A 26,305-nucleotide genomic window follows, 5' to 3' on the forward strand; every position below is an offset into this window, starting at 1 on the left:
AAATTAAAGGAATTTTGAAAATTGACCTTTTTTATTTTTAATTCATCATATTTTTTATAATTTGTGTATAGTCAAGTAGGAGATCATAGATTACATATATGAAGAAAACTTACAAATAACACATGCCAATGAAATTTTGTAATTGCAGTCTACAGTAATATTAATTGCTGACTGAAGATTTTGTTTTTAATTTATATTCAGTTTATTCATATAATGTACCTCTCATGATAACATATCTATCTACACAAGCCATTGAGAACTGGTGACCGGGTAATCTAAAGTTCAGAGAATTTATAAACAAAATTGTTACTTACTTATTAATTAAACTATGAGTAACTTGTTCAATTATGACTATTTGTTATAATTTTTTAAAGGGGAGAACAATTAATAATCAACATATTTAATTTGATAATGTCTATGTACTAACTGCCAATACAATTGTCATAAATGTTCATAAGTAGTCATAGCAGTGTTCATACTAATATTACAAAAGACAAAAAACAGGAGCTATAAAGAAACAATTTTTCAACTGCTATACACTTATATTTTCTAATATAAAATAAAAACATTTTCTTTGGAACAAATTAGTATAGACTGTTTTAGTGCAACCAACTTTAGTTTCCATCAGTATCACTGCCCTTGGTCAAAGCAACTTGGAAGTTCTGCAAAATAACAGCATTATTAAACTTTTACAAAGATAAAGATAACAAAAATTGAGCAATAATAGCGTTGGTACAGATAAGAAACAAAATATACACTTCAAAATATTTATAAATAACCTCTGGTGTGTGTTTGATACACTGACTAAAATAGATTGGAGGAGGTTCACAAAATTAGCAAGACTTGCTAAATAGAAACCCCAGATAAAATAAGTACTAATAACATAGTTGGCACAAACTTTCCCGCTTGACATACTCTAGACATTGTAGTTCGCTATTATTACAGTCATAGAAGTAAGCTCGTTGGGATATTGTTTAGGAACATAAAAGAGATAATGGTTACAATTGCATTTTCACACAGAATGTATATTCAAAAGAAAACATTCATGCAAAATTCATCTAGGCCTGGACACCCAACTTTGTCTAAACTAGTCTGGTTAGATTGTTACAGCTAATGCTACATGTTCTGATAGACATTTTTATGGGAGTGACTTTTTTGACAAGGATGAGCCCCATGTAAATACTTCTATTGAAAATCAAGATTCCATTTTGAACCATAACAATACTTGTTCCTACACTATGTGGGAAGGAAAGAAAGTATTATGATAATATCAATTTTCTTCTATCCCCAGAAATGCCGACATAAATAACAGTTATTGTTCACCCCATCATGAACTACAAATCTTATAATGTACTACATGTGTTTCGACGTTATGTCTTTCTAAGGCTTTTCCTCGAAGAACTCAGGACACTACCAGATGTGCCGTGAGAACGTGTTTGTGAGAATTTAAATAATGTAATCACCCTGGCAGATCAACCTGTAAAGTTTGGGGATGATGCAAAAAGAAAACATATATAGCTATGCTACAAAATGTACAAACCTTGACGGAGGTAACCAATAAATTATTATTAATTTTTTGTATTAATAAATGATATTTCACCATTACTAACACAATTTCCAGCAGTACACACTTGCATTACAATTGCAGTATAATTTAAAACTCTCACTTTTCTTCTTCTGCTCTGAAAAGGCATTATAAATTACTAAATATAAATTACAAGGGCAGGTTGATAAGGCAGTAACTTTTTGAACAAAACAAACTTTTTTCAACAAATAAACATTTTATTTTTCAATATAATCTACTTCTAACTCTATACATTTAGTCCAGCGTTTTCCTAATTTTTTTATTCCCTCCAAATTATAGGTTTTCTCAAGGCTCTCAAAATAGGTGTTTGTTTCAGTAATGACTTCTTCATTCGACCCAAATCTCTTACGGCCCGGCGATTTCTTCAGGTTTGGAAACAGGAAATAGTCGCAGGAGGCTAGATCTATAGAATATGCTGTATGGGGTAGCAGTTTGTAGCCCAATCCATGGATCTTTGCCATTTTGACTAGACAAGTGTGCACACATGCATTGACTTTCTTCTTCGCCAAATGCTGCCGTTTTTACTTCTAATCAATGTCAAATCTTTCCAAAAGTTCTGAATAATATTCACCGGTGATCGTTTTACCCTCTAAGTTAATCGATGTGAATGACAACCCGTGCATCCAAAAAAACTGTAGCCATGACCTTGTTAGGTGACAGACTCACCTTGGCCTTCTTTGGTTCACATTCACCCCGAGCAATTGTTTCGATTGTTCCTTGGTCTCTGGTGTGTTGTGATGGATCCATGTTTTGTTCACAGTTACACAATGACACCAAAACTCGTCCGGATTATGGCTGAACATCACTAAATACTCTTTTGAAGTGGTCACACGGTTGTGCTTATGGTCGAGTGTGAGCAATCGCGGTACCCATCACACGGAGAGTTTTTTCATGTCATGTATTTGTATAAAATTCAGTTGAGATACCTATAGCATGAGCCAACTCGAGCACTTTCATTCTCAAACAGTCCAATATCATTGACTTTTATCAACGACTTCCGGCGGGATTACTTCTTTTGGGTGACCTGAATGTTCAGCATCGCTAGTGCTGGTATGATTACAACGGAACTCTATAAACCACTTCTTAACCATCAAAATTGAAGGTGCCAAATCCTTGTAGTATTTTCTGTCTTTCCTTAGTCTCAGAGATGGATTTCAATGCTTATTTTGCACAAAAAATTCACTTTTTTCCATTTTTGTGAAAATTCAAAAGGTTGTCTGCTTCGAATGGCTATCAAACACCAACTGCACGACGCAGCTTGCTCAAAATTATAAACTTGTCCACAGATAGATTACAGCTGACTGCAGCATTATTGCACTTAAAGTTACTGAGCGGGAAATTCAAAAAGTCACTGACTTATCAAACCGCCCTTGTATATAATACATGATTTTTAACTGTGTTAGTCATCAACCAAACATTCAGTATAACAAATTTTGAACCCTTCCAATAGAAAATAACCAAATGTTAACTACTATTAAATTTATGCAATTGATTTTGAATATTGTATTTTCAAATCATTGAGAATTTTACCAAGAATTATGACAGAGGTCAAATGCAGTGCATTCAAAATTTATAATGGCTATTAACAAAAAACATATTTATTTTCGAAGACTGTATAACAAATCAATTAGTTGTTGACATTGATTACAAAAATACATGTTTTCTAGGTATCTTACTTTCCATAAAAAAAGAATATAATTTCCCTTTATCCAACTTTTAATCGTCCTACTTTATTAATAATAATTGACATATAACTTATCAATCAATGTGATATTTTTATATTTTAATTGAATTGGTATTTTGGCTGTCTGTTTACCAAAAAACTGTAGTCAGACCCATGACTTAATGGGGTTGATTCCCTGTGAATGTATTACTTACCTGCAAGTGGTTTATCTCTGAGAGACAGAGTGTCCCAGAAGTCCATTCTATCCTTGTAGAAATTAGATTCCATCCTGAGAGTGAAAGGATCACTGATGTTGAGATATTGCATGTCAGATGAAGAAACAGGATTCCAGTCTACTTCAGATACTTCTGGTGTTGGCTCTCTACAAGTTTTAAAGTGAAAAAATTAGTGAAACATCAAAAACTAGTATTTGCTTACAAAATATACATTTCATTTGAATCAGATAAAAACTTTTATTTGTGGGGGTTCTTTCTTTAATCACAGTTATATTTCTGCTGGGAGGGATGGCTCAGAAATTAGCATTTCACACTGATAACCAAAAGGTACTTAATTTGTTCTGCTACTGGATCTTCACTTGGGACTTTTTCTAATACTCGTAAATAGACCTATATTTCAAACAAGACTAAAATTTAAAATATAAAATCAAACAAATATAAATTGTGTTTCTGATATTTAAATTAAAGTACTTTGCAGTACTTTTTATCAATATAAAAATGCTAATGCGTTGTCAGGATCCACAGTAGAGCACCGATAAGGTAAGCACTAGTGCTTTAATACCCTGCCCCCAGCACAAGTATTGATGCCTGCCAAGATCACATTCTGTATTACATCAAGAGAGCCAAACTATGTCCTAAGTGTATTCTTATTGAGATTTATTCCATTGAGTTGAGTAACACTAATAACATGTTACATTTCTCCATGTTCACAGTTTTAAGCATTCTCACTACATATGCAATTGATAAAATTAATTCATAAGAGACTATTTTCTGAACAACAGAATTAGTTGATAGTTGGATCTTTTCTTTTTTATCTCAACTTTCTACAGGAGAAGAAGGTGTGCTTTTTCCATTCTTTATTTGTAATTTCATAGAGAATATATTGGTCTCAAGTGTTTTCTGAAGCTTAACAGGATTATTACAAAGTAATTAAGTTACGTTAATGATATTTAGGTCAATCACAGATAAGAAAGTGTCGATCTCTGTTGAAGATTTCAGCAAATGTGTGGAGAGGTTGGTTTATTAACCACTTGCCCAATTCCCTCTTAGGTCTTGTCTATTCAGTCTTCTTAATACCTCTGGAAGGTGATTCAGTTTGCAGCCAATGTAACTTAGTTTTTTTCATATAGAGTGAGTCTGTCTTTAACATATAAGGTATGGTCTCATACTATGGCGTAATTGCAGTAGGATAAATTACATTTTAACTGCTCAAAAGAAAGCTGTAAGAATCATTTCAGGGCCAAACCTTTAGACCCTGTTATTTGAGAACAACTCAGAGGAATTCTTATACAGGTATTATAATAAAGTAATACTTGTAAAATATATACAAAAATTGCTAAAGTAATTTTTTAAATACTTACAAGTTAGTTACAAAATTTGTCCAAATTTTAATCAGCCGTTTTGACAATATCTCATCAGCTTCAGCAAAGCTATCATCTCGTTCTGCCTGCCTCAGTGGGAAAGGGAAAAAGAGAAAAAGCTCATCTAAATGAGTTGGACCTGAAAATAACAGTAATTTAGTTGTTAATAAATTAATATTGTACATGAGTTTTAATATATTTTTATTAATTCCCTGCAGCCAGAGTACTTATCACTAAAGACGTTAGATAGATCAATTGCTTTTTTTGTAAAAACCTAAATTCCAAATGTAGAAGTCCTTTGTACAAACTTTCCTAGTTTTTAAGTAGTATTTGGTTATAAGTCTAAAAAACAGACAGTTTGCTAACCTAAATTTAAAAAAACTTAACTTTCCCCAACATTTCTTAGGTTCTCACAATATTGACTTAAAATGGCTTTAAGGTTAGTTAATAAACAAAAGCCTATAATGAGCTTTCATACATTTTAAACAATTAATCAAAATTTAAACTATTACAGATTTATTTACTTACACAATTTCCCCCAAACACAAATGTTTAAACCCCATTATGTCTATAAGGTGTAAATGGCTCAATTCCAAGAGATCAAACCTATCCCTGTGTAAGAATTGAAGCAATGTTTATCTCACAAGGTCTTTGAGACTGTGCTCAAATATATATATATATATATATAATATATATATATATATAAATTTTTATATATATATATATTATTATATATATATACAGGGTGATTCATGAAGTTCTCCCCCCACTTCTACAGCACATTGTACTAGTAAAAAATAATGAAAAAATGTTATATATATATATATACTATTTCACTTATTTAAATGAAAAACAAAGATTATAAGGCTTCTATATATTTCGTGGAATTTGATATATATATATATATATATAGAAAACAGAATTTTTTTAATAAATATTGACAAACTAAAACTCATATATCAGTTGATTGTAATTAAATTAAACATTTTTTTGAGTCATTCAGCACTAAAAAATAATCAAATTAATGGAAGATATAAAAATAATACGTCTTAAATAACAGAACGGAGTGCAAACAAATCCGTTCCTTGACCTGATGGTTCATTAAAACACTATTTTCACCTATTATAGTGAGGGAAGGAGTTTTTAAAGTTAGCTAGACAAAATGATAGTAAAGACGTTTAACACTTAAATAAGTAGCATAAGTATTTTCCAGTACACCAAATTACTCTTAAGCAACCAATGCAGTGATAAGAATTTTATATGGAATAGAAAAGAGTAACAAACAAATAACTGCATTTTCTTAGGTTACTTATACAAACATTTATTTCAAATCATTAATTTTGTTCCACACATCTGCACCTTAAGCAAATGTGTTCAAAATTTACAGGTACCAACTTTTATAATATTTTAGTTTTGAATTTCCAAATCAACGCTTTTAAAAATAACTAATATAGATTAAATTAGTATTAACAGGACATGTTTTTTATCATTTTAAGAGAAATGTGTTGACAAAGTTACTAAATGTTTAAAATAGCATTTTACTAAATATTTTATTTAAATAACTTAAACCTTTTTTGGATTAGTTACCTAAAGTGTATACAAACTCAATACTTTAAGTATGTGTAGAACAAAATATATATATTGAATTGAATTTTTAAAGATTTATTTCGAGTATCAAAAGAACGAAATATAAAAATGTTAACAAAAATCTATTTATTGCAAAAAGTTCTTTCATCTTTTATATTTATACTTACAATATCATATTAAAGTTATTTTATATAGCTGATGTCATGCTATACACATTAATACACACTATTATTAATACACATTAAAATCACATGCTACTTATCAAATTACTACTTACTTTGGAAAAATGAGAGATCCAAGATAACATAGAAAAAAACAGAGTAAAATGTAAAATAGGTAAAATTATTTATTGACGGCATTAGTTTTTTAAATGTTTCCATCAAAGACTTACAGTTTTCAATAATAAATTAATATGCTTACAAAATGAGCGAGGAGACAAAATAATGTTATGATCCTATGAATAACTGAAAGTATTGATTGTTTTGATTAAAGTTATAAAATGAAATAAGACTGAACACTCACCATAAACATTGTTGTAGCCCAACAAATTCAAGAGTGATTTTGAACCCAAGTAATTAAACGAAAATAAGTATGAATTGTTTAAGTTGTTCATCACTGTTTTACTGGTGCCATAATTAAATAAGCCATCACTTAATAGCTGAAACATTCATATAGCTTATTAATTAAAATTGAATTAATATTTTTAAGTAGAATTGTTGTACAAAATAATCTATGTGTGTTGACTTAGGAATTTCCCTAAACATACAGGTCATACATTACATACATTGAATGCTTATGTTGTCTAGTATTTTATTTTAGTCTTATGTCTAAGTTTTTTTTTCTGCACAATTAATCATACATTGAATGTAAAGTTGTCTTACAATATAATAAGGTAACAAGAGCCATTCTTATCCACAAATTATTTCAACAATTATTATTAAAAAGTCATTTTTTAATAACAAATATTGCTCTCATAAATAGTTATTTTCCTCAAAAATACAAAATGTCAATTTTCTTTGTGCAGCTCTGATAAATAAAAGGATACAATAAAATCATGCTGTGTTAAATTTAAATGTAAACATATCATATGCCCAGATAAATTTATTAAAATTTGTGAATATTCCAATATTCAAATCTTCACAACCAAATCTTACAATAACATTATTTTTATAATATGAATTCAACCTAAATTTACCAATTTGTACTATTTAATGCTTTCAGAGTAATAAGTGTTTCTTTTTATTTGTTATCATTTCCTCTCACTTTTCCTCTCACTGTTAAAGTCGAACATAACATCCATGCAATTCCAAACCAATTTAAATAGCTATAAATGTGTTGAAACTACCCAAAACGGTTGCAGATCAGCAAATTACGTCCTAGTAAACATTCCAAGCTAACTTTTAATATTCATACTTGTAATTTTTAAAGTTTTAAAACTTATTTTCTCATCAGTTGCACAATTGAGTGCACTACAATGTTGTAGACATAATCTCTAAGCATGGTGAACCAACTTAGTTTTCTACAAACTTGCTATGGTGTAAAGAGTTGTAATCCTCTTCGCACCTGAAATAACCCTTCCCACCATAACTAAAGTCAGTATGTAGGTTTAATAAACAAAATTATTTGGTTTCCTACAATTTGGTTTCCAACCAATCTTGTGTTCTTTCTGTTTATGATCAAACATATCCATTTTGATCTTATTTTTCTATCATTACAGCACAGAGGAAGAGTTCCCCTTATACCCATTTTCCTAAACACCACTTTACATGATTCTGTTTTTGCAAAATGACATTATGAATTAATAAAGCAACAGTAATAAAACCAATGATAAAAGTTATGATTATATTTAAGTAAGAACAACAACTTACATCGACAAGTTGAAGGACATGTTCTCTATTGAAGTTCTGATCCTTTAAGTAAAACTGTTTCAAGCTTTGTGAAACAACAATGGGATCTGTTGTACTGTCTTCAATCATTAAATTATAAGGAAGTACGTTATCGTAGTTTCTATTAAACTCTTCAAAGGTTCTGTCTGTCTCATCCTTCAAGTAATCTGAAATAAACAAAGATCTTACTAATTACTATTTGAAGCAACATTTTTTTTAATATTTACAATCTACATGTGCATACCTCATTATGTATTACATCATTACATCAATAATATAGAAATAATTCATTACGTATGTACTGATAAAAACAACCTTTAAATGATATTATTAAGGACCCAACAGGTCTTTCTTAAAATCATGTCAATGTCTGTCTGTCTATCCATTCATGCACAATAACTTTTAATTAAGGTCCTAGAGACTTGAAACTTTGTGTATAGGTTTCTCTTGGTTAAAGAAGAACACTAGTGATTTTGGAGTAAACATTGTCAAAGAGCAGTGAAGTTGGAAGTAACTAAATAACGAAAACGTTATATTCTGTTGGATTCTTTGATACTCAGCTGAATCGGTTTATTTAATATTGCTATAAACTTGTTGCCTAACTAAACAAATAATGCTTTCGAAATGTGACCCTAAACAACATGAAATGATAACCTACGTATCGGAGAGTATGGTTAGAATTACTACTTTGAAGTACATTTGAAGATAGATATAAATAGGATAGTAAAAGGCATTCCTTACTACAGGTGTACCTGGTGTTTTGTGCTTGTTACTCAGTTGGCGAGTTTATGGAGCACACTTAGAAATGACATACGCTGGGGTGTTGCAATCCTGGGGGTTGATCCCACGAATTTTGTTTATTTGTATGTGTATGAATGTGTGCCTGCATGCAGCTGTATGGAAAGCCAAGTGAATGGATTTAGTTTTTAAGATAAGTACTGTGAAAAATTGGTATTATTGACTATTGCAGTGCAATGTAATATATATCGTCAACGCAATAAATATACATTCTTGAAGCTCTTGTCTTATTGGAAATTATATATTAATTTAAACAAATTCTCCAATAATACAGGGTGGACAATTAAGTCTGGAACCTCTTTTTTAATTTTTGAACCACAATAGAAAGAAAATATCAAAGTTCACACGTGCTTACTGGTGATAGTAATGCACACAATCTGCCCAATTACCGACCAGATAATCCCTTTGGGGGACGGTCCACAAGGAGTCAGACAAAATTCTTAAATAGCAGCATAGGTCAAGTTTGGTATCAAATTAAAGGTCTTACTTAGCAGAGTACAATTCCGCAAACCGGACTTCAAAAGGTGGATTCATTCAGTAGTTATAGCTATTTGAATTTTAAAACAATTTGAATAATGTAAATTATTAAGTATTACAAGTAAACACCAATTTTTAAGTACCTGTGATCAAAGTAAGTGTTCAAAATGTTCCCCTCCCATCGTCTGGCAATGTCCTAGGCGGTTGTAAAAAGCCATCCACTGCATTTTGAAGGTAGTCAGGAGGAATGTCTTGAGCTTCTTGGACTATGAGATTTCTTAGGTGTGCCAAATCTCGAGGCTTAGTACGATAAACTTTATCTTTGAGGTATCCACAAAGAAAAAAATCCATCGGAGATAAATCAGGGGAACGAGCAGGCCACTCTACTGCACCACATCTTCCAATCCCATCTGTGAAGGAATATTGTATCCAAGTATTCTCTAAACAAGGAGAGCAAAGTGTGGTGGCGCACCATCTTGTTGGAAATAAATTCTTTGAAATTGTCGACCAAGAGCAGCTTGCAGGAATAATTTCAAGTGCAGGAATTATCTCATTTTGGAGCATTGCCTAGACACGAGTCACCATTTAAATTACCATTGATAAAATAATGGGCCCATAATTTGATTTCCTATAATACCTACCCAAACGTTTAAGTTTCTGTGGATGCTGTGTATGACTCAATCTGCCACTTTCACATTCTAACAGTAGTTGTGTTATTGGTAATAATTATTGATTCCTGGCTTTGATTACTACATTGTCAGATGATGGGGGGGGGGAACATTTTGAACACTTACTTTGATCACAGGTACTTAAAAATTGGTGTTTACTTGTAATACTTAATAAATTTACATTATTCAATTGTTTTAAAATTCAAATAGCTATAACTACTGAATGAATCCACCCTTTTGAAGTCCGGTTTGCGGAATTGTACTCTGCTAAGTAAGACCTTTAATTTGATACCAAACTTGACCTATGCTGCTATTTAAGAATTTTGTCTGACTCCTTGTGGGACCGTCCCCCAAAGGGATTATCTGGTCGGTAATTGGGCAGATGTGTGCATTACTATCACCAGTTAAGCATGTGTGAACTTTGATATTTCTTTCTATTGTGGTTCAAAAATTAAAAAAGAGGTTCCAGACTTAATTGTCACCCTGTATAAGGTTTTTATTTTTGTGAGGCCTTTCGTACTCAATGAGTACATCTTCGGACTCATACAACTGAATAAAAGTAATAATAACAATAGTAACATAAACCATTTTTGGGTACTTTGGGATTATACCGACCACACCAGTATGAAGAACACAAAAATAGAAATTTATAGAAACAAACATGATAGAACGAAAAAAACAACTCTTCAATTACAAAAATTACAAACTTACAAGCATTTCCAGGTATTGTGATCGGTATTGTTGTCGCTGTTATCTTATCTTTCTCGAGAATCCTGATTACGGCAGGCCGCGCGGCATCACGTGATTTGCACGGTACATCATTGACTTTCCATTACAATTCAATTTATATTTCTGATTAGCCCCCTCTAGAATTTGATATTTTACTGATAGGTACTATCTCGAGGGATGTTTTTCTTTCGTCGACATCAGCGCGGGGCAGCACCGAAGGTGCTGTCAATGCCGCGCTGATGCCGGAGGCACTCGCATTTTGGGTGGCGGAATGTGATCAAGAATAAAAACAAGTTTTGAGTGTTTTTTTAATAAAAAGTTTTAGTTTGGTAAATGTTTGTTTTTGTTGAATTTTTGTGTTTGGAGAAATGTAGAGGTAAAACACGGAAGTACAACAAAGCGATGCACCAGCTGAACGGGCGGCGAGACTCTGCAATCACGTTATCTACTAGGACGCTCGACTTTGACCTCTGTCTGAGGATGGGGAGGGTGTTTGCGATAAGACAATTCCTGTTTTATATTGACGAAATATTGTTCTACGCTAATCTAGTAATCAGTAGAAACGAAAATGTGAAATAACGATTCATGTCTGGGTGTGGTCGGTATAATCCCAAAAGTACCCAATTTTGTACTAAATAAAAAACATATGTCATTAAGAATACAAAGAGGTAATATTCTATGACAGCCACAGTATGTTATATGTATATATAAAAGGTAAACAACGAACCTGGGCCTTTTCAAAATTCACCATTACTTTATTTGATTTTAACTAAATATAAACTTTATTTGTATATATACATATAACATACTGTGCTGTCATAGAATATTACCTCTTTGTATTCTTAATGACATATGTTTTTATTTAGTACAAAATTGTTTATGTTACTATTGTTATTATTACTTTTATTCAGTTGTGTGAGTCCGAAGATGTACTCATTGAGTACGAAAGGCCTCACAAAAATAAAAACTTTATATTATTGGAGAGTTTGCAATAAATATATTCTATTCTATTCTATTCTATTGATCTGAGTCATGAAGTAAAAGGGCAGTACATCTTTCTACCTGTACATCTGTGTGATACCTCATTCGTTACGCTCTGTCATGTCCCTCAATACTCTACTGTATCAGTTTATTTTTATATACCAATTAACAATGCCAGATGTTCACAGTAGTTTTATCTTTTTAAATAACTTTGGTGTTTGGTCCTGAAATTTACCCACCTGCAATTGTAAAAAGACTCTCATATCTGTTGGTACCAATGATCATAGGCATAGAGAAGGTCTTCGTCCAAGGGTCACTGGTAACAAATGCATCCTCTACACAGTCTGGCTCTATAACTGGGGACAGCTCCACATTTCTCTTCAAACTGTCGTGTGGTGGCTACAACAATAGTTATTACAGTTCATATAATAAAATGTATTTATCACATTTAGTTCCTTAGAAAAATAGTCCTTCCAACTCAGTCAGAAGAAGTAAGTAGATGTTGTAACAGCTGAAATATTATTAATTTAATTTTGATCTACCTCTACTAACACTACTGCTACAATTATACAAGCTATTTTTATTTTTAGCCTTATACTGCACGTTCTCCAAAGATGTAGTAGATCTTTGCAGGAATTTAATAAGAAGAGTAAGGAAGAGTTACCCGAGAAGGAAGGTTCACTTCTGATTGATTTATACCTTCCAGTTGAACCTACACTGGGTATAGCAAAAAGCAATACATCACTTAAATCTGGAATACCCTATGGATGGCTAGAAGTGGCATATCAATAACCAAGCTATTGGGATGCAAGGGTGGATCGTTATGTCTAGTCTACTGCAGAGGATGACTGTTGGAGTGGGTAGAGCTCCCTTAGTCAACAGCTGTTCCTATCCTGTGTATTAGGGATTGCTATAATCTGCCCACTTTGACTGGAAATACTGGAACAGAGCTGGCTTCCCCTTCTCCCAAGTGACATGACTGAGATATGAAATATATTTATTGTAATTAATCAACAGTGGTTGCGATAGACATAGTCAAACTTACACTTAGCCTTAGTGTAGCCTTCACCTTATTAAAGATTACGTATCAAATTAAATGGGTCAAATAAAATACATTTATAATCAACAAAAGTGAATAATCACAATATCTACAATTAAAATGTATAACAATGTGTGTAATAAGTTAAAAACATATAAATAAATAAAACACATAAATTACAAACACAAATAAATATAAACACTCAAGTAAGAAACACATTTTTACATAACATCTTGGATTACAATTTTACAAAAGAGAAATTCCCATTTTCAAATTCAGTTACACTATAAAATTCTTGACTAATCAACCAATTTTTTTAAAGCATTAATTTGAAGGTTTCTAATGTTTAAGGGAAATTTATTAAAAAGTTGTATACAAACAAAGCTAAAAGACTTTTGGGTTTTACTCAGTCTAGCATATCTTAAATCCAAAAAATCTAGTCTGGCGTTGTAACAGTGGATTGAACCTCTTGAAATAAAACTATTTAAGTTTTCCTTGACATGGGTGAGACTGTAGAAAATAAATAGACTAGGTAATGTGAGTATTTTAAGCTCAGGAAATATAGTTCGACATGAATCTATCCCCCAGACCTTTTATACACCTGACCACTTTTTTGTCACATGAAAACTTTTTGGGCTGCACTGGAATTACCCCAAAGAGCAATACCATAAAGCAAACATGAATGAAAAAATGCATAATAAGCTTGGGTCACTAAATCTAAATGAGTACACATTTTTGATTTACGGATCAGAAATAAAACTCTTGAAAGGCAAGTACATAAATGCTTTGTATGAATGTCCCACATCAATTTAGAATCCAAATTAATTCCAAGAAGTTTAACTGTCTTATGCAAAGTAGATTTACTTAAACTAAAGATAATTTCTTCATTTCAGTTTTATCATGATTTAAGATAAGCTTATTGGATGAATGAAAACCAAAGATCACAACGCTCCTTCATATAATTGATTACCAATTCATTACGTTCTCGGTCAGGACTAGATAAAAAAAGTGTGGTGTCATCGGCATAAAGAAGACATTTTTCTGAAGAAGAAAATTAGGCTGGTAGAGAGCTGGTCTCCCCTTCTTCCAAGGTGACCTGACTGAAATAAAGTGCCTCCCTCCCTCCGCATAGGACCTCAACAAGAGGTGTTCTCAACCCCCAACCTTACCCATCCAGAATATCCTGTCATTAAGGAAGCAATCACAATGGTCCTTTTAGGACTATGTGCAATGGAAAGTTTCTAAGCTTTTTGTTCTAAATGAACAAAAACACGGGGGAGAGTTGACACAGTTATAGTTGTACAATATTGATAACAATTTCATTTCATTTCATCATTTTTATTTGCCACAAAAATGTACAACATCATTGGCAAAGTCATAAATACAGCTCATTATTACAGCCACATCAAAATCTGAAAACTAACAATAATTAAGCTTATACAGCATAAAAGTGATTGTAACAGAATACAAAAACAAAATAATCATTAAAAATCCATATTTTTAATTTAGAAAAATTCATCTAAGCTATAAAATGGATTCTCCAACAGCCAGGAATAGAAATTATTTTTGTTAAGGATTTTGCTTAAAAGACATTGTCCAATTCCAGCATAATTTTTATTACACGTGTTATGGCTATGAATTTTGTGTGTGTAAATTTGGATTTTTATGTATATAGATAACTTAATCATATATATATATATATATATATATATATATATATATATATATATATATATATATATATATATATATATATATATATTATAACAATTGTTATAATTTATTGACAATTGTTAAATTCTAAACAGAATTTATAATCTGAACTACCTTTAAGTCAGGTCAGTCAAAAATAACCTAAGTGTTTTTTCCCTTACAAACCCTGCAAATCAGACTCAAATTTTGAAACTGAGACTGTAAAGCCACTAGCTTACTGTTAACTGATCTGACATCCATTTCATTCTTGTGTAAAACAAGTCATAATAAAAAATATGCAAATCGAGAGCATTTTACTCATCTGACAACCTTCTCTAGTTCATACTTAAGTTAAATTTATACTTACAAAAAAAGAGTTTACGATTCTGAGCAGTCTGAAAGGTCTGACTCTTCTTAAGCAGTCAACAAGAACAGTACTGTCTTCAGACGGACAGCCTGTCTGGTTCACTATGTGGTTCACTAGAGGTCTCTGGGCTCCAGGTCTCTGGAAGCCCCCAGCACTCAGAGCAGTCCCACTGTGGCAGATACCTGCTCTGAACAGTCCTGTAATAAAGGGAAAAGTGGACATTCATAATTTTATATTCAAATCTATAAAATTATTCCAAGATAGTTTGTTTATGAAGATAATTTGAACAAATAAGTAAAATAACATGTATTTTAATATTGTTGTTATGACGTGGACAACACAAACTAAAATTTAGAGGGTACGCTCTCCTTTCGTTATTAGAGACTCATAGGAAGTTAATTTAGAGCAAACAAGTAAAACTACGAGTATGTGTAAGATACAACTCTACATAATTTCTATGTTTACATTGTCAATATTATAAACAAAATAACATGAGGAAGGGGCTGGAAATAGGAAGGTAATGGAATTGTGTAAAAAGGCTGGTACTCAAAATAATAGTCTCTTTTAATTCTTGCCATAGTTTTTTTACACAAGTTCAGAAACTCTCTGTTATCAAACTTAACCAAACTAAAAATATTGTCAGTCAAGAAATGTTAGTACCAGCATATTATGCATTTTCCCATTCTTATTTACAGTATAGTATTAAGTATTACTATTTGGGGAAATAGTGCAATTAAAAAAAAATATTTCACAGAAGAAGGCCTAGAAAGTTGAAGAATCTGTCTAAGCGAAAACCTTGTTTATCAATATTTAAAGAATTTCAAATTATGACTTTGCCTAGTTGATATATTTATTTTCTATTACATCAAATTAAAGAAAATGTTGATAGCTTTACAAATAGACAAAACATGAAACTAAAAACAGTTTTAAGAACAAATCTTTTCAATAAGTTACCATAAATATGATGGGATATTTTGTACCTTATGGGAAAAGTAACTTAAAATTCAATTATTTCACTCCATAAATGACTATATAGCTTGTGATATTAGTACTTTAAGGTTTTAACTCTGTTTAATCTTGTTATTAGATAACTACATAATTTAATTTGTATATTTTACAGTTTTGAAAAATTTGTGTACCAGTGTTTATTAGGATATTATTCATTTTTCTCTTCTTCCATTACAGGAATGACTTATACCATATTGTAAAAATAATATATTATATAATCTGTTGACTTTGTCTGTTACATGTTTTATGATTGTGCCTAGCGACAATAAAAATATATTGTATACCTTTATAGCTTCGTAGATCAGTTACACTGTAAAATCTAAACAAGGATATGCAATAAAATATATTAAACACAAAATGTCCTTACAAAATTGTGTGTAATACTTCAGCATTGTACTAGATTAGCAAAAGAATCAAATTAAGTATTAATTAAAGGCATTTGGAAATTTATCTCAAACCTTCTCCAGAATTAAACAGCATGTGATGATGAACGCTGGATGCTCCAGCACTGTTGCCGAACAATGTGACAGCTGCAGGATCTCCTCCGAAATGTTCAATGTTCTCTTGCACCCATCTCAGGGCTGCTCTCTGGTCCTTCAGTCCAAGGTTACCAGGTAGAACGCTGTCCTCCAGGGTCAGGAATCCTTCATCAAACTCAAATTAATAATTTGTAAGTTCAGAAGTAGATTATAAAGTAGAAATTACAGGATGCAAGAAGCGTGTTAACCCATAACTATGGGGAGAAGGGTTGATTCAATGTGAATATTGACTTTAGCACAAGTTCACCTTCCACTTAGTGCAGCGAAGATACAGACTTGACTCCTGGAACATCTCTGACAATGTGAGCTGAGGAAGAAGGAAGGTGAACTGGAGATAAAGTCAACATTCACAAGCACGTTAAATGACCTTATATTGTATTTCACTATTAATTTATAAGTTTAACTGCTGGTTGTTATCAGTTTTAGTAATGGTATGTTCATTTTCCATATTTAAATAGAAGTTTAAGAAAATCACTGCATCCTTTGGTCATTGTGCCTTTTCTTTACAAACTGCTTAGATTATTTGTTAGTTTCTAACATAATTTGCAACTGTACAGCACATTTTAGTTATACTACAGGAATATTTCTTATCAATAGATTTTACAGTGTGCTAGAAATACTCAAAAACAATTAATAAAATATAATTTCTTCACTTCCAACTAATGCACAGTACACATACATACCATAAATCACTTAATCATTTTAAGCTTGATAATTTTTTCAATTTACTCATAAAATCCCAGAACACCAAATTTTGTAGTATACGGTATGAACAAATTTAGTACATCCTGGTAATCAACATTTTGCATAGGTCAATAATTTTAAATATGTACTTTCAGTTGTTACTGATATCTAAAAGCTGAGTAGTGACATCATTTACATATGTATGCAACAATGAGATTCAGAATTCGCTATTTCGTTATAATGTGATCAATTCCTAACAGAAAGCAAGCTAATAACATAATACCCGATTTATAGAAAAAAAAGTTTAATTTGATCACTATAATATGCTTCTGAAAAAAATTTGTATAATATAAGAAACCCTCTGTAAACACTATCTATTAAGTGTTCTTCAAAAGTAAAAAAAGTTCTGTTACATATTGATAATGTAGCTTGGGATCTTTTAGATAAATAAAATTGAGACTTTAGCATGTTCAATCTACTTGCACACCAATAATTTATAAAATAAATCTGCTATACAAATCCCAAACAGTTAGGATGTGATATCATTATGATCCCTTGCTAGACTGAATTCAAAAAGTATTTTATAAGTAAAAAAAGGTGTCTTATTTTACTAGGCCAAGTTATGGCTCGTAAGCCCTCTCTAATACATAACCTGGGGACCAACGGCTTAAAGATGACTTCCAAACCACCACTAATGGCCAAGCAGGTGGGCTGCTTGCAAGGAGAGGACCTCTCAGCGGTCATCCATTCAAGCAGCAGCCACACTCTACGTTGCTTGGTTCAGTTATCACAAGATAACCGCTTTACCAGCTACACTGCGCCATTGGCATGAATGTTCAAATTACTTCAAGGTGGCTAAGCTATAGGGGTCACTTTTGAACCCCTAAGCATCAAGTATTGTATTACATTGAATTGTGCTTACCAAAAACACCAAGTCTGTAGTTTATAGTAACAAGGACAATGTCTTCATCAAGTAAGAAGTGAGGGCCATGTAGGAAAGTACCACCTGATCCTATCTTGAATGCTCCTCCATGAATGAAGAAAAGGACTGGTAGCTTACGACTTCCACCTAGCTGAAATAAGACCCAAATATGTTTATGTTCTGTATCCGATGCATGGTATAGAGCCTTAGGAGTTAGATGTAATGGAACGACCTTGAGTTTTACCAGTTTTACACGCTTATTTTTGGTGGTATTATCTTAGAATTACAGGATATGTCTCATCTTAGGAACATAATTAATACGCATTCAAACACTTTTTAGTTTTTCTTGTAAAGTCACTTAGGAAATATTTAAATGATTCTTTGTTTGAAGGTTATTTTTGACGATGGAAGTACACAAATGTGTGATATTATTTATGAATAACTAATACAAATGTTTGAAAATATAAAACATTAACACTGTTTTCAATAGATTAGATCCTTCCATAACAATAATTGAACATAAAAATTCTAAAAATCATAAGTAGATTTGGTATTTTTTTAATACATTTCCATATACTGAATAGGTTTTAAATTCAAAAGAATAAGATAATTTCAAGTACTTACAAAATATGTCACCAAATAATTTTGATTTCTGATTTTTGATCCAAATAATGTGGATCACATCACAACTAAAGTAAAGTAAAGTAAGCCACTTTACTTTACTTTTAAAACTAAAGACAAGGTAGAATGCTACACCTTGTGTTATAACAGGCTTCACTGAGGTTACATGCTAAACTTCAAATCTATAGCTCATTCATTCATTTCTTGAGATGTCCTGCGGACAAATACAGACAGACAGACAATCATACAAAACAGAGGTTGACATAAAAATTAAAGATCATACAAATCATTCTTGTAGAAATGAAGTTTCATGCAATATTTAAAGTTTACATATGAAATCTTTCTCGACATATCTTGCCAGATTAAAAATTCACATTTTTGTTCATTAAAATGGGTTTCATAGCAGTAAATAATAAAAGTCTATACAAGAAATCACTATAAAATTATGTACGTGTTGAGATAGTTAAGCCACACATGTTAATATGTCAGGTTTTAATCTCCTATGGGTGTATTGAATTTGTTTACAAATATATTTATTCCCATATTATCTTGTTGCCATCATGGTTACACATAATACCAATGTAGAAATATTCACTAACACTCAGCCCAATCCCATTGAGTGAAATGTACCATCACATAACTCAGTGTTCCTCCTGTATAAATGAAGCTTCATGCACATTTTCAATTCTATAGGTCAGTTCTTTTTTGAGATATGTGTGGACAGACAGACTAAAACGAAATTATTTACAAGATTTTCCAGCCTTACAAGATGGGCTTCGCTAAAGCTCAGCTAATTATTTTTAAGTGTTATCACTTAAAATTAAAAACACTTTACTCACATTAGGTGTGTATATATTGAGATATAGGCAGTCCTCTTCACCACTCAAACCGAGAATACGACTATACTGTATGCACTTGTTGCCAACTTCTCTGGCTTGTCTAACTCCGCTCCATGGTTGTGGTTGTTTGGGGCTCTGCAACAATTTGATGTATTATTTAATTTGTTTACAAAAAGATTTTTTTTCTTTACACTGTCTATTCCTCACAGACTCCATAGATTTTGGGAGCCTAACAAGACTTATGTAATGGGAGACTGTTACAGTCCAAAGTCTACAAATACAAAATGCTCTAAGACACGCATTTTATATGTAACCTAAAATCTAAGTCTGATGCCTTTGACTGTGTGACTGGCTTTCCCTATTATGACTGTAACAAAATTTTAATATTTAAAAATGGCAGTCACTTTAAACTCGACTAAACTCAAAAATGATCTATTAATTTTGGAATTTGGTTTAAGACGAACATTTGATTGTCTTTTTTAAGCCACATTCAGTGCTGTGTTTTTATGTTTCCTTCAAAATAGCTTCATTGACTATTTTAGATTTTCATTTGAAAAAGAAAACAGAACTCATATAATGAAATGTTTAACACTTTGGCTATCTAGCTACTGAAATACCTGATAATACTGTCATCACACAACACTACTGTTCCCTTTGGTAGCAAACATGTACTTAGTACTTGGTGGAACATATAGATCACAAATACTTGTACAAACAATGTCACCATAAAAAAATATATACAATTAAAATCACAATAAATTGTAAGATACGTGTTGTAACATGTTGACTGCAGCAGATGCTTTTCGGTGTAGAACTAAAGTAAGAGTACTCTAGATCACTCTGTATAAAGCCGCAGTGAAAGTGTTAACACATAGTCCTCACCTGAAACCGAAGTTGACCTACTGGAGGGGCGGCGTAGGGCACACCTCTGAACGCAGCAATACGCCGCCCACCCCTCGTCGTCATCCACGAGCCAGACAACCTCCCTTGGCTCACTGTGGCTGATGGGTTGCAGAGACAGTGATTCACCATCATAGCACAAGCCAATATGATTGTCAGGATTCTACAATATATTACTGCTGTCATGATTCTTTCTGGTACCACAGCTAAAAAGATAACAAAATTAAATTGTTTACTTTAGAGCCAGCTGTTATAAAAACAAACATGTTTTTTTTATCTCATAAGAACAGTGTTAAACTCAAAAACAATTTTAAGCTCTTATTTTTAGTCACATAATTATTTTTATTATTATTTGTATCACTTTTTGTAAAGCAGAAATTTTAATATTTAAATTATGAAGTTCCAAAGTCCTAGATTTTTTCTGGAAAAACAATTACAATATCAATAAAATAAAAATGTGTTTGTATGCTTATTAAACATTTCTTTAAAATGAGATATGTTCCATATTTCTTTGACCAAATATAATGATCAAATCCCCTTCCCCCACTAGGGGGCAAAAATCAAGATGGTCACTAGTACAGTCTCCTCTTAAAATAGAGATTTTTTTAAGAGCACTAAATAAATTCAAAAACTAAATATTGGAATCCAGTGGGATTAAATTATTTTATATACAGGTGTATATACATAAATTTGTAAACCAATAAGAGAAAAATAGCTTGTAAAATAGTTTTGTATCTTCCCAAACAGTATATCACAGAAAATATTTTTTATAGCTGAATTGGCTAAAAAATTACTATTAATTCGAATACTTCCAAATATTCTAAAAATTATTTTAAATTGACCAGGGATACTCACTGATAGAAACCTTTCTTTATATGTCTCAATAATAATTTTACACCAAGAATAATTTAAATTTCAAGTTAATGGTTAATAATTTGGCACATTGCTGCACCATGTTAACTATTTCACACAAATAAATTGTTATTGTCAATTTAGTGTATAATGGTTGTAAATTTTAGTGATAAGAAGAATAGTAGTGTATTATTACTGCCCATGGCTAATAGCAATGTTTGATATTAGAGCACCAAAACATAAAGAATATTACATCACCTAAGTTAATAATACTTACAAACTATTTGGAATCTGACAGAAGAACTTGAAGTGAGTTGGCCGGGTCACCATTCATTCACACTGAGTTCAGAACTGGCCCAGAACCTGTTGTTAATGACGAGGTCAACAAACCTCCGTTAGCATTAGCAGCAGGACATCTCCTACTTGATGGCCAACTATAATGACAAGGGAGCTCTCAATGTTATCTCTACTGTGATCTAAAACAATCTCCTTATCCTACTAACTTTCTTCCAAAAACTACTTTGTAATTGACCACTCCACAGCATCAAAGTATAAATTTAATAAGCTGTATTTAATTTCAGTACATTCTATGGTTATTGATACTACTCATAATATTATTTGGTAAACAAAGTCAAAATTTACAAACTATTTAAACCAAACTGATTGATATTCGGTTTAGTTATCCCAAAACATCACAATGTTTGGAATTTATTGTGCTTCCACAGTATGCTGTCATCATGAAACAATTAATAAAAAAACCATTCTGAATAATTTTTTCAATTACAATTTTTTATTCACTGTTATTTGCTTAGTTATAGTGTGTGTGAGTGTGTGCGAGTACTAACTAAACTTTGCACATACTGTAGACTATGACAGATAAGAGGAAAACTCAAAATAATATGTTACATATTTTATTAACATAGGTATAACAATGGCAAATGTCTGAAATCCTATTTTCTTTTCATACCTTCCATCGTCAATAAAAAACTTTAGACAAAAAGATAATTGTATGATTTGCTATATTATTAACAAAATGGTGCCGTTTGAAAATTTGTAAAATCAAATAACAAAACAGAAAAAAAACAGTTATTTATATAAAATTCACAAGATACTAACTATTTTATAATTTTTTTTACAATTCCAACGGTATCTTTTCAACTAAATCATAAATGCATAAATGAACAGGACCTCTTTAAAAGTACGCTTGCACAAGCTGGGAGCATCAAACATTAATCAATATTTGTATTTATATATATATATCTTTTGGTTTCAAGATAACGGCTACATAAAATTTTCATAAATATACAATTACATTGAACTATTAAAAATTAATATGTTTACAAACACAATTTCTGATCGATTGCAAATAACTAAACCAAGTCCATAATTTCAGAAACAAGTTTATGTGCTTATAACAGTTTTTGTCTTATGAGGTTTCAATATGATGGAGTTTATAAATATTTGAAAGGATTACGAGAACATTAGTTTAACAACTCTTAAAGTCACCAGTGTAGTAAAATTTAAACGTTTAAATTACTAATGCATCTTTAGTTGACATTTTGATAATTCCAGTTATGCCAAAGGTTTTAGAATGCCTAGTTCACAAGCAGGTAGATTATTATCTGGAAACTAATGGGTTAATTAGTAACTGTCAGTTTGGGTTTTGGGCCAAACGGAGCACTACTGATGCAGTTCAGTCTTTTGTAAATGACTGTTTTGAGGGTTTGGAAGTGAAAAATGCTGTTAATTTTAGATCATATGACCTTTCCAAGGCCTTTGACAAGGTCGACCATAGGATCCTAATAAGTAAGTTGAGCTACTGTGGTTTCAGTCAACTTGCTGTAAATTTCTATAAGTCATACCTTTCCAATAGGAGTCAATATGTTTATTTAAATGGTTCTATTTCTGAAACTCACCCTGTTAATTATGGAGTTCCACAAGGCTCCATTTTAGGTCCAACTCTATTTATTGCATATATAAGTTAAATGACTTGCCTTCTAATCTTGGCAAGAGTGGTGTAAGCACTTATTTATTTGCTGATGACCTGGGGCTCACAGTCAGCTCTAAATCAGATGTTGAATGTAAAAGTATTGTTGGTTCTTCTTAATGATAGTTTATGAAAATTAAATAAAAGAATGACAATAGAAAATGTTTCAGACCAATTTGAGTAGTTCAAAGACTTTGATTATAAATGATTGGTGTGCAGCTAACAAGTTATGTGTTAATAACAAAAACATTCAGGATTTACAAATAACACCAGCTTATAGGCCCAGTGAAAATTATTTCAGTCTCAAGTTTCTTGGAGTACACATCCAATCTAATCTTAAATGGCAAGCTCACATAGATTATGCTGCTTCTAAGATTGCTTGGGGCATTTTCTTAATTAGATCTCTAAAGGGTGTTATTTCCTCAGACCTTCGGCTGCATATATACTATGCTTATGTCCACAGTTTTCTAACCTATGGGATTGTTTTGTGGGGTTACACACAAGCTGCAAGCAAGCTATTCATTCTACAAAAAAGGGCAATAAGGCTGCTATGTATTGTAGGAAACCGTTAACACTGTAAATCTCTTTTTCTAAAACTTACTATTTTAACAGTGCCTTCTATTTATATATTATATGTGCTCTTGTATGTAAAAGATAATTTTAACTACCTTTCTAACCATAGTAATATTCATAGTCACTATATAAGTACGTAATAGAAATAATATAGTAACACAAAATGTAATTTGCCAAGCACCCAATCCAGTTTCAAGTATCAAGGAATTAAGCTGTACAATGCATTGCCTTCAGATATAAAAGAATTGAGTAGAACTATTTTTAAGAACTGAGTAAAAAAATTGTTACTCAAATCTTGCCTGTACAGTGTTAATGATTTTTATACTGTATTAAGAGACAATTTGGAATAGATTATTTTAGACAACTAGTTATTTGACGTTGTTATATGTATGTACATTACATCTTGACAATAAATGATTTGATTTGATTTGAAAAGAAGGCAAGACAAAACTCTTTCTTCTAAGCCAGAGGGGATGTTGCACATTTTAAAGTTACTTTTTGATTTAGCTCTGTAATAAAATAATTTTAAAATGCAACTATTTATGCTTTTTTTTGTAATAAACATATGATATTGGTTTTAGTAGTGGTTTCCCAGAAAATAGTAATACATTCTATTAAGACAAAAGTAATTTTATCAAGTACACACAAAAATAAAATTGCTGTACTGTACTTAAGTCTATAAATTCAAATAACATTGAAGTACAAACTATGATATACATAATCTGTCTGCATTTTATTGTCTGAGCATTAGCGAAGCTTAACACTCAAGAGACTAGAAATAAATCCCATTTTTGTCTGTCTGTCTGCACAATATCTTAAGAACAAACTGACCTATAGACTTGAAATTATGCACGAATAAGCTTAATTTCTACAGAGTAAACATAGAGAACGATGATGGAGCATGTCAGCAACAGAATTTGGCTGAGCTTTAGCAAAGATGTTTACATTGGTCTTATTGTTAACTATGATGGCACCGAGGAAGTCGTAGCATAAATGAATTTGTAAACAAACAGAGTACAATCATAATATGACATTTTAAGATAAGAAAATAATATTAACGCACACAGTTTAAGTAGCCATTTAAACTTTAAGCTTTGCTTGAAACTTTATTTCTACTTGGACAAGAATGAGTGAGTTCTACGATGCTGCATGTCCATCCATGGGATTTGACTGAGCATCATTGAAGCCTATCACATCAGTTTGCTGGAAATTGTGCCGATTTCTCTTTTGTATTCCGGGAATGTAAAAATGTCTTTTCTGTGTTATTGTCTGTCTGTGTGTCCACAGAACATCTCAAAAATTAAATGAGGTATACACAGCATTGTTTATCCAATCACAGTGAAGCTGTCACTCAACAAACACATGGTGTGGCATACTCCTATCTTTGTTTATACATGATCTAAAATTCACAGCACAGCGAACTTTTACTCCCAAAAAAGTTGCACAACCTGAAAACTGTTCATGGGTTAGGAATATCACATTACACAAGTACAGTAGAGTAAAAGTTTGGACTATTAACATTTTTGTTTTAGAAATATTTAATTCTAGTTATCTTAAATTAATCAAACATACCTGACATACTGCTAATCATAACTTTCTATATGTCTTAGTAATTTTTAATTGTATGAAGAGAACTTACATGTAACCAAAATATTTTAATTTTATGTTCATATTATAAGATAAATGACAGTGACTTTCTGATATTTGTATTATGCGACTTTCCCGTCTCATAGTAAAGTTTTTACATGTGTTTGTAGTATTTTCCAGTGATGAGAAACACTCCCTGTATTATTCCAAAAGATTATGCAGCATCATTGTTACACAAGCAGCATTATTTATAACCAGTTTAACCCACCAGTTGGTGTATGGAGTTTGTAATGTCAGTGGAAGCTTGCAGATGTTTTTATCACACTTATGGAAATACATAACAACGAACAACTCTTATTTTATGCTATCAAGACAACATTTTCTTCATTTGATTAAATCTTTATAAAATTATATATTACAAATAACCTAAAAATAAAAGATGGCAAAAACGTAGGAACTGTAGAGTATTGTAATATGCTAGGCAAATCAATTTAGTACATCACTGTATTTATAATAAATATCTATAAAAATATGATACTGCGGGAGATTTTGAAATAATAAATATAAGTTAGAGAGATATAAATCAAGGATTTATATTTTTATACTCCCTGAACCTAGTTTCAAATAATATCACTCAACATTTATCAAACTTAATGTTATCCTTTATTTGTTGCTTTGTAAATCTTCATCTTCACATCAGGATTATCGAGTTTTTGAGTGCTCT

At 31.5% G+C, this 26,305-nt stretch overlaps 1 protein-coding gene across 1 annotated transcript; it reads right to left on the bottom strand.

Moving 5' to 3' along the window:
- Positions 1-521: 521 nt before the first annotated feature.
- Positions 522-21,865, bottom strand: LOC124357320 (esterase E4-like). The gene is made up of 12 exons (XM_046809006.1): positions 21,712-21,865; positions 20,565-20,788; positions 19,683-19,817; positions 18,223-18,373; positions 16,536-16,721; positions 15,070-15,266; positions 12,211-12,370; positions 8,301-8,485; positions 6,955-7,090; positions 4,846-4,984; positions 3,464-3,630; positions 522-662 (listed from the first exon to the last, which is right to left on the bottom strand). The coding sequence occupies exons 2-12, from the start codon at positions 20,766-20,768 to the stop codon at positions 631-633; spliced, it is 1,692 nt and encodes a 563-aa protein (XP_046664962.1). The 5' UTR covers positions 20,769-20,788; positions 21,712-21,865; the 3' UTR covers positions 522-630.
- Positions 21,866-26,305: the final 4,440 nt, after the last annotated feature.

The sequence above is a fragment of the Homalodisca vitripennis genome, chromosome 1 (assembly GCF_021130785.1).
Source record: "Homalodisca vitripennis isolate AUS2020 chromosome 1, UT_GWSS_2.1, whole genome shotgun sequence".
Taxonomy (NCBI): Eukaryota; Metazoa; Arthropoda; class Insecta; order Hemiptera; family Cicadellidae; genus Homalodisca; species Homalodisca vitripennis.

What these genes read in the sequence shown, in the direction of transcription:
- LOC124357320 (XM_046809006.1), bottom strand. Translation starts at nt 20,768, where the DNA reads ATGACAGCAGTAATATATTGTAGAATCCTGACAATCATATTGGCTTGT. An exon ending in TAGGTCAACTTCGGTTTCAG is followed by an intron (nt 19,818 to 20,564) that starts GTGAGGACTATG and finishes AAATTGTTGCAG; the next exon opens with AGCCCCAAACAACCACAACC. An exon ending in CTACAGACTTGGTGTTTTTG is followed by an intron (nt 16,722 to 18,222) that starts GTAAGCACAATT and finishes AGTTTGATGAAG; the next exon opens with GATTCCTGACCCTGGAGGAC.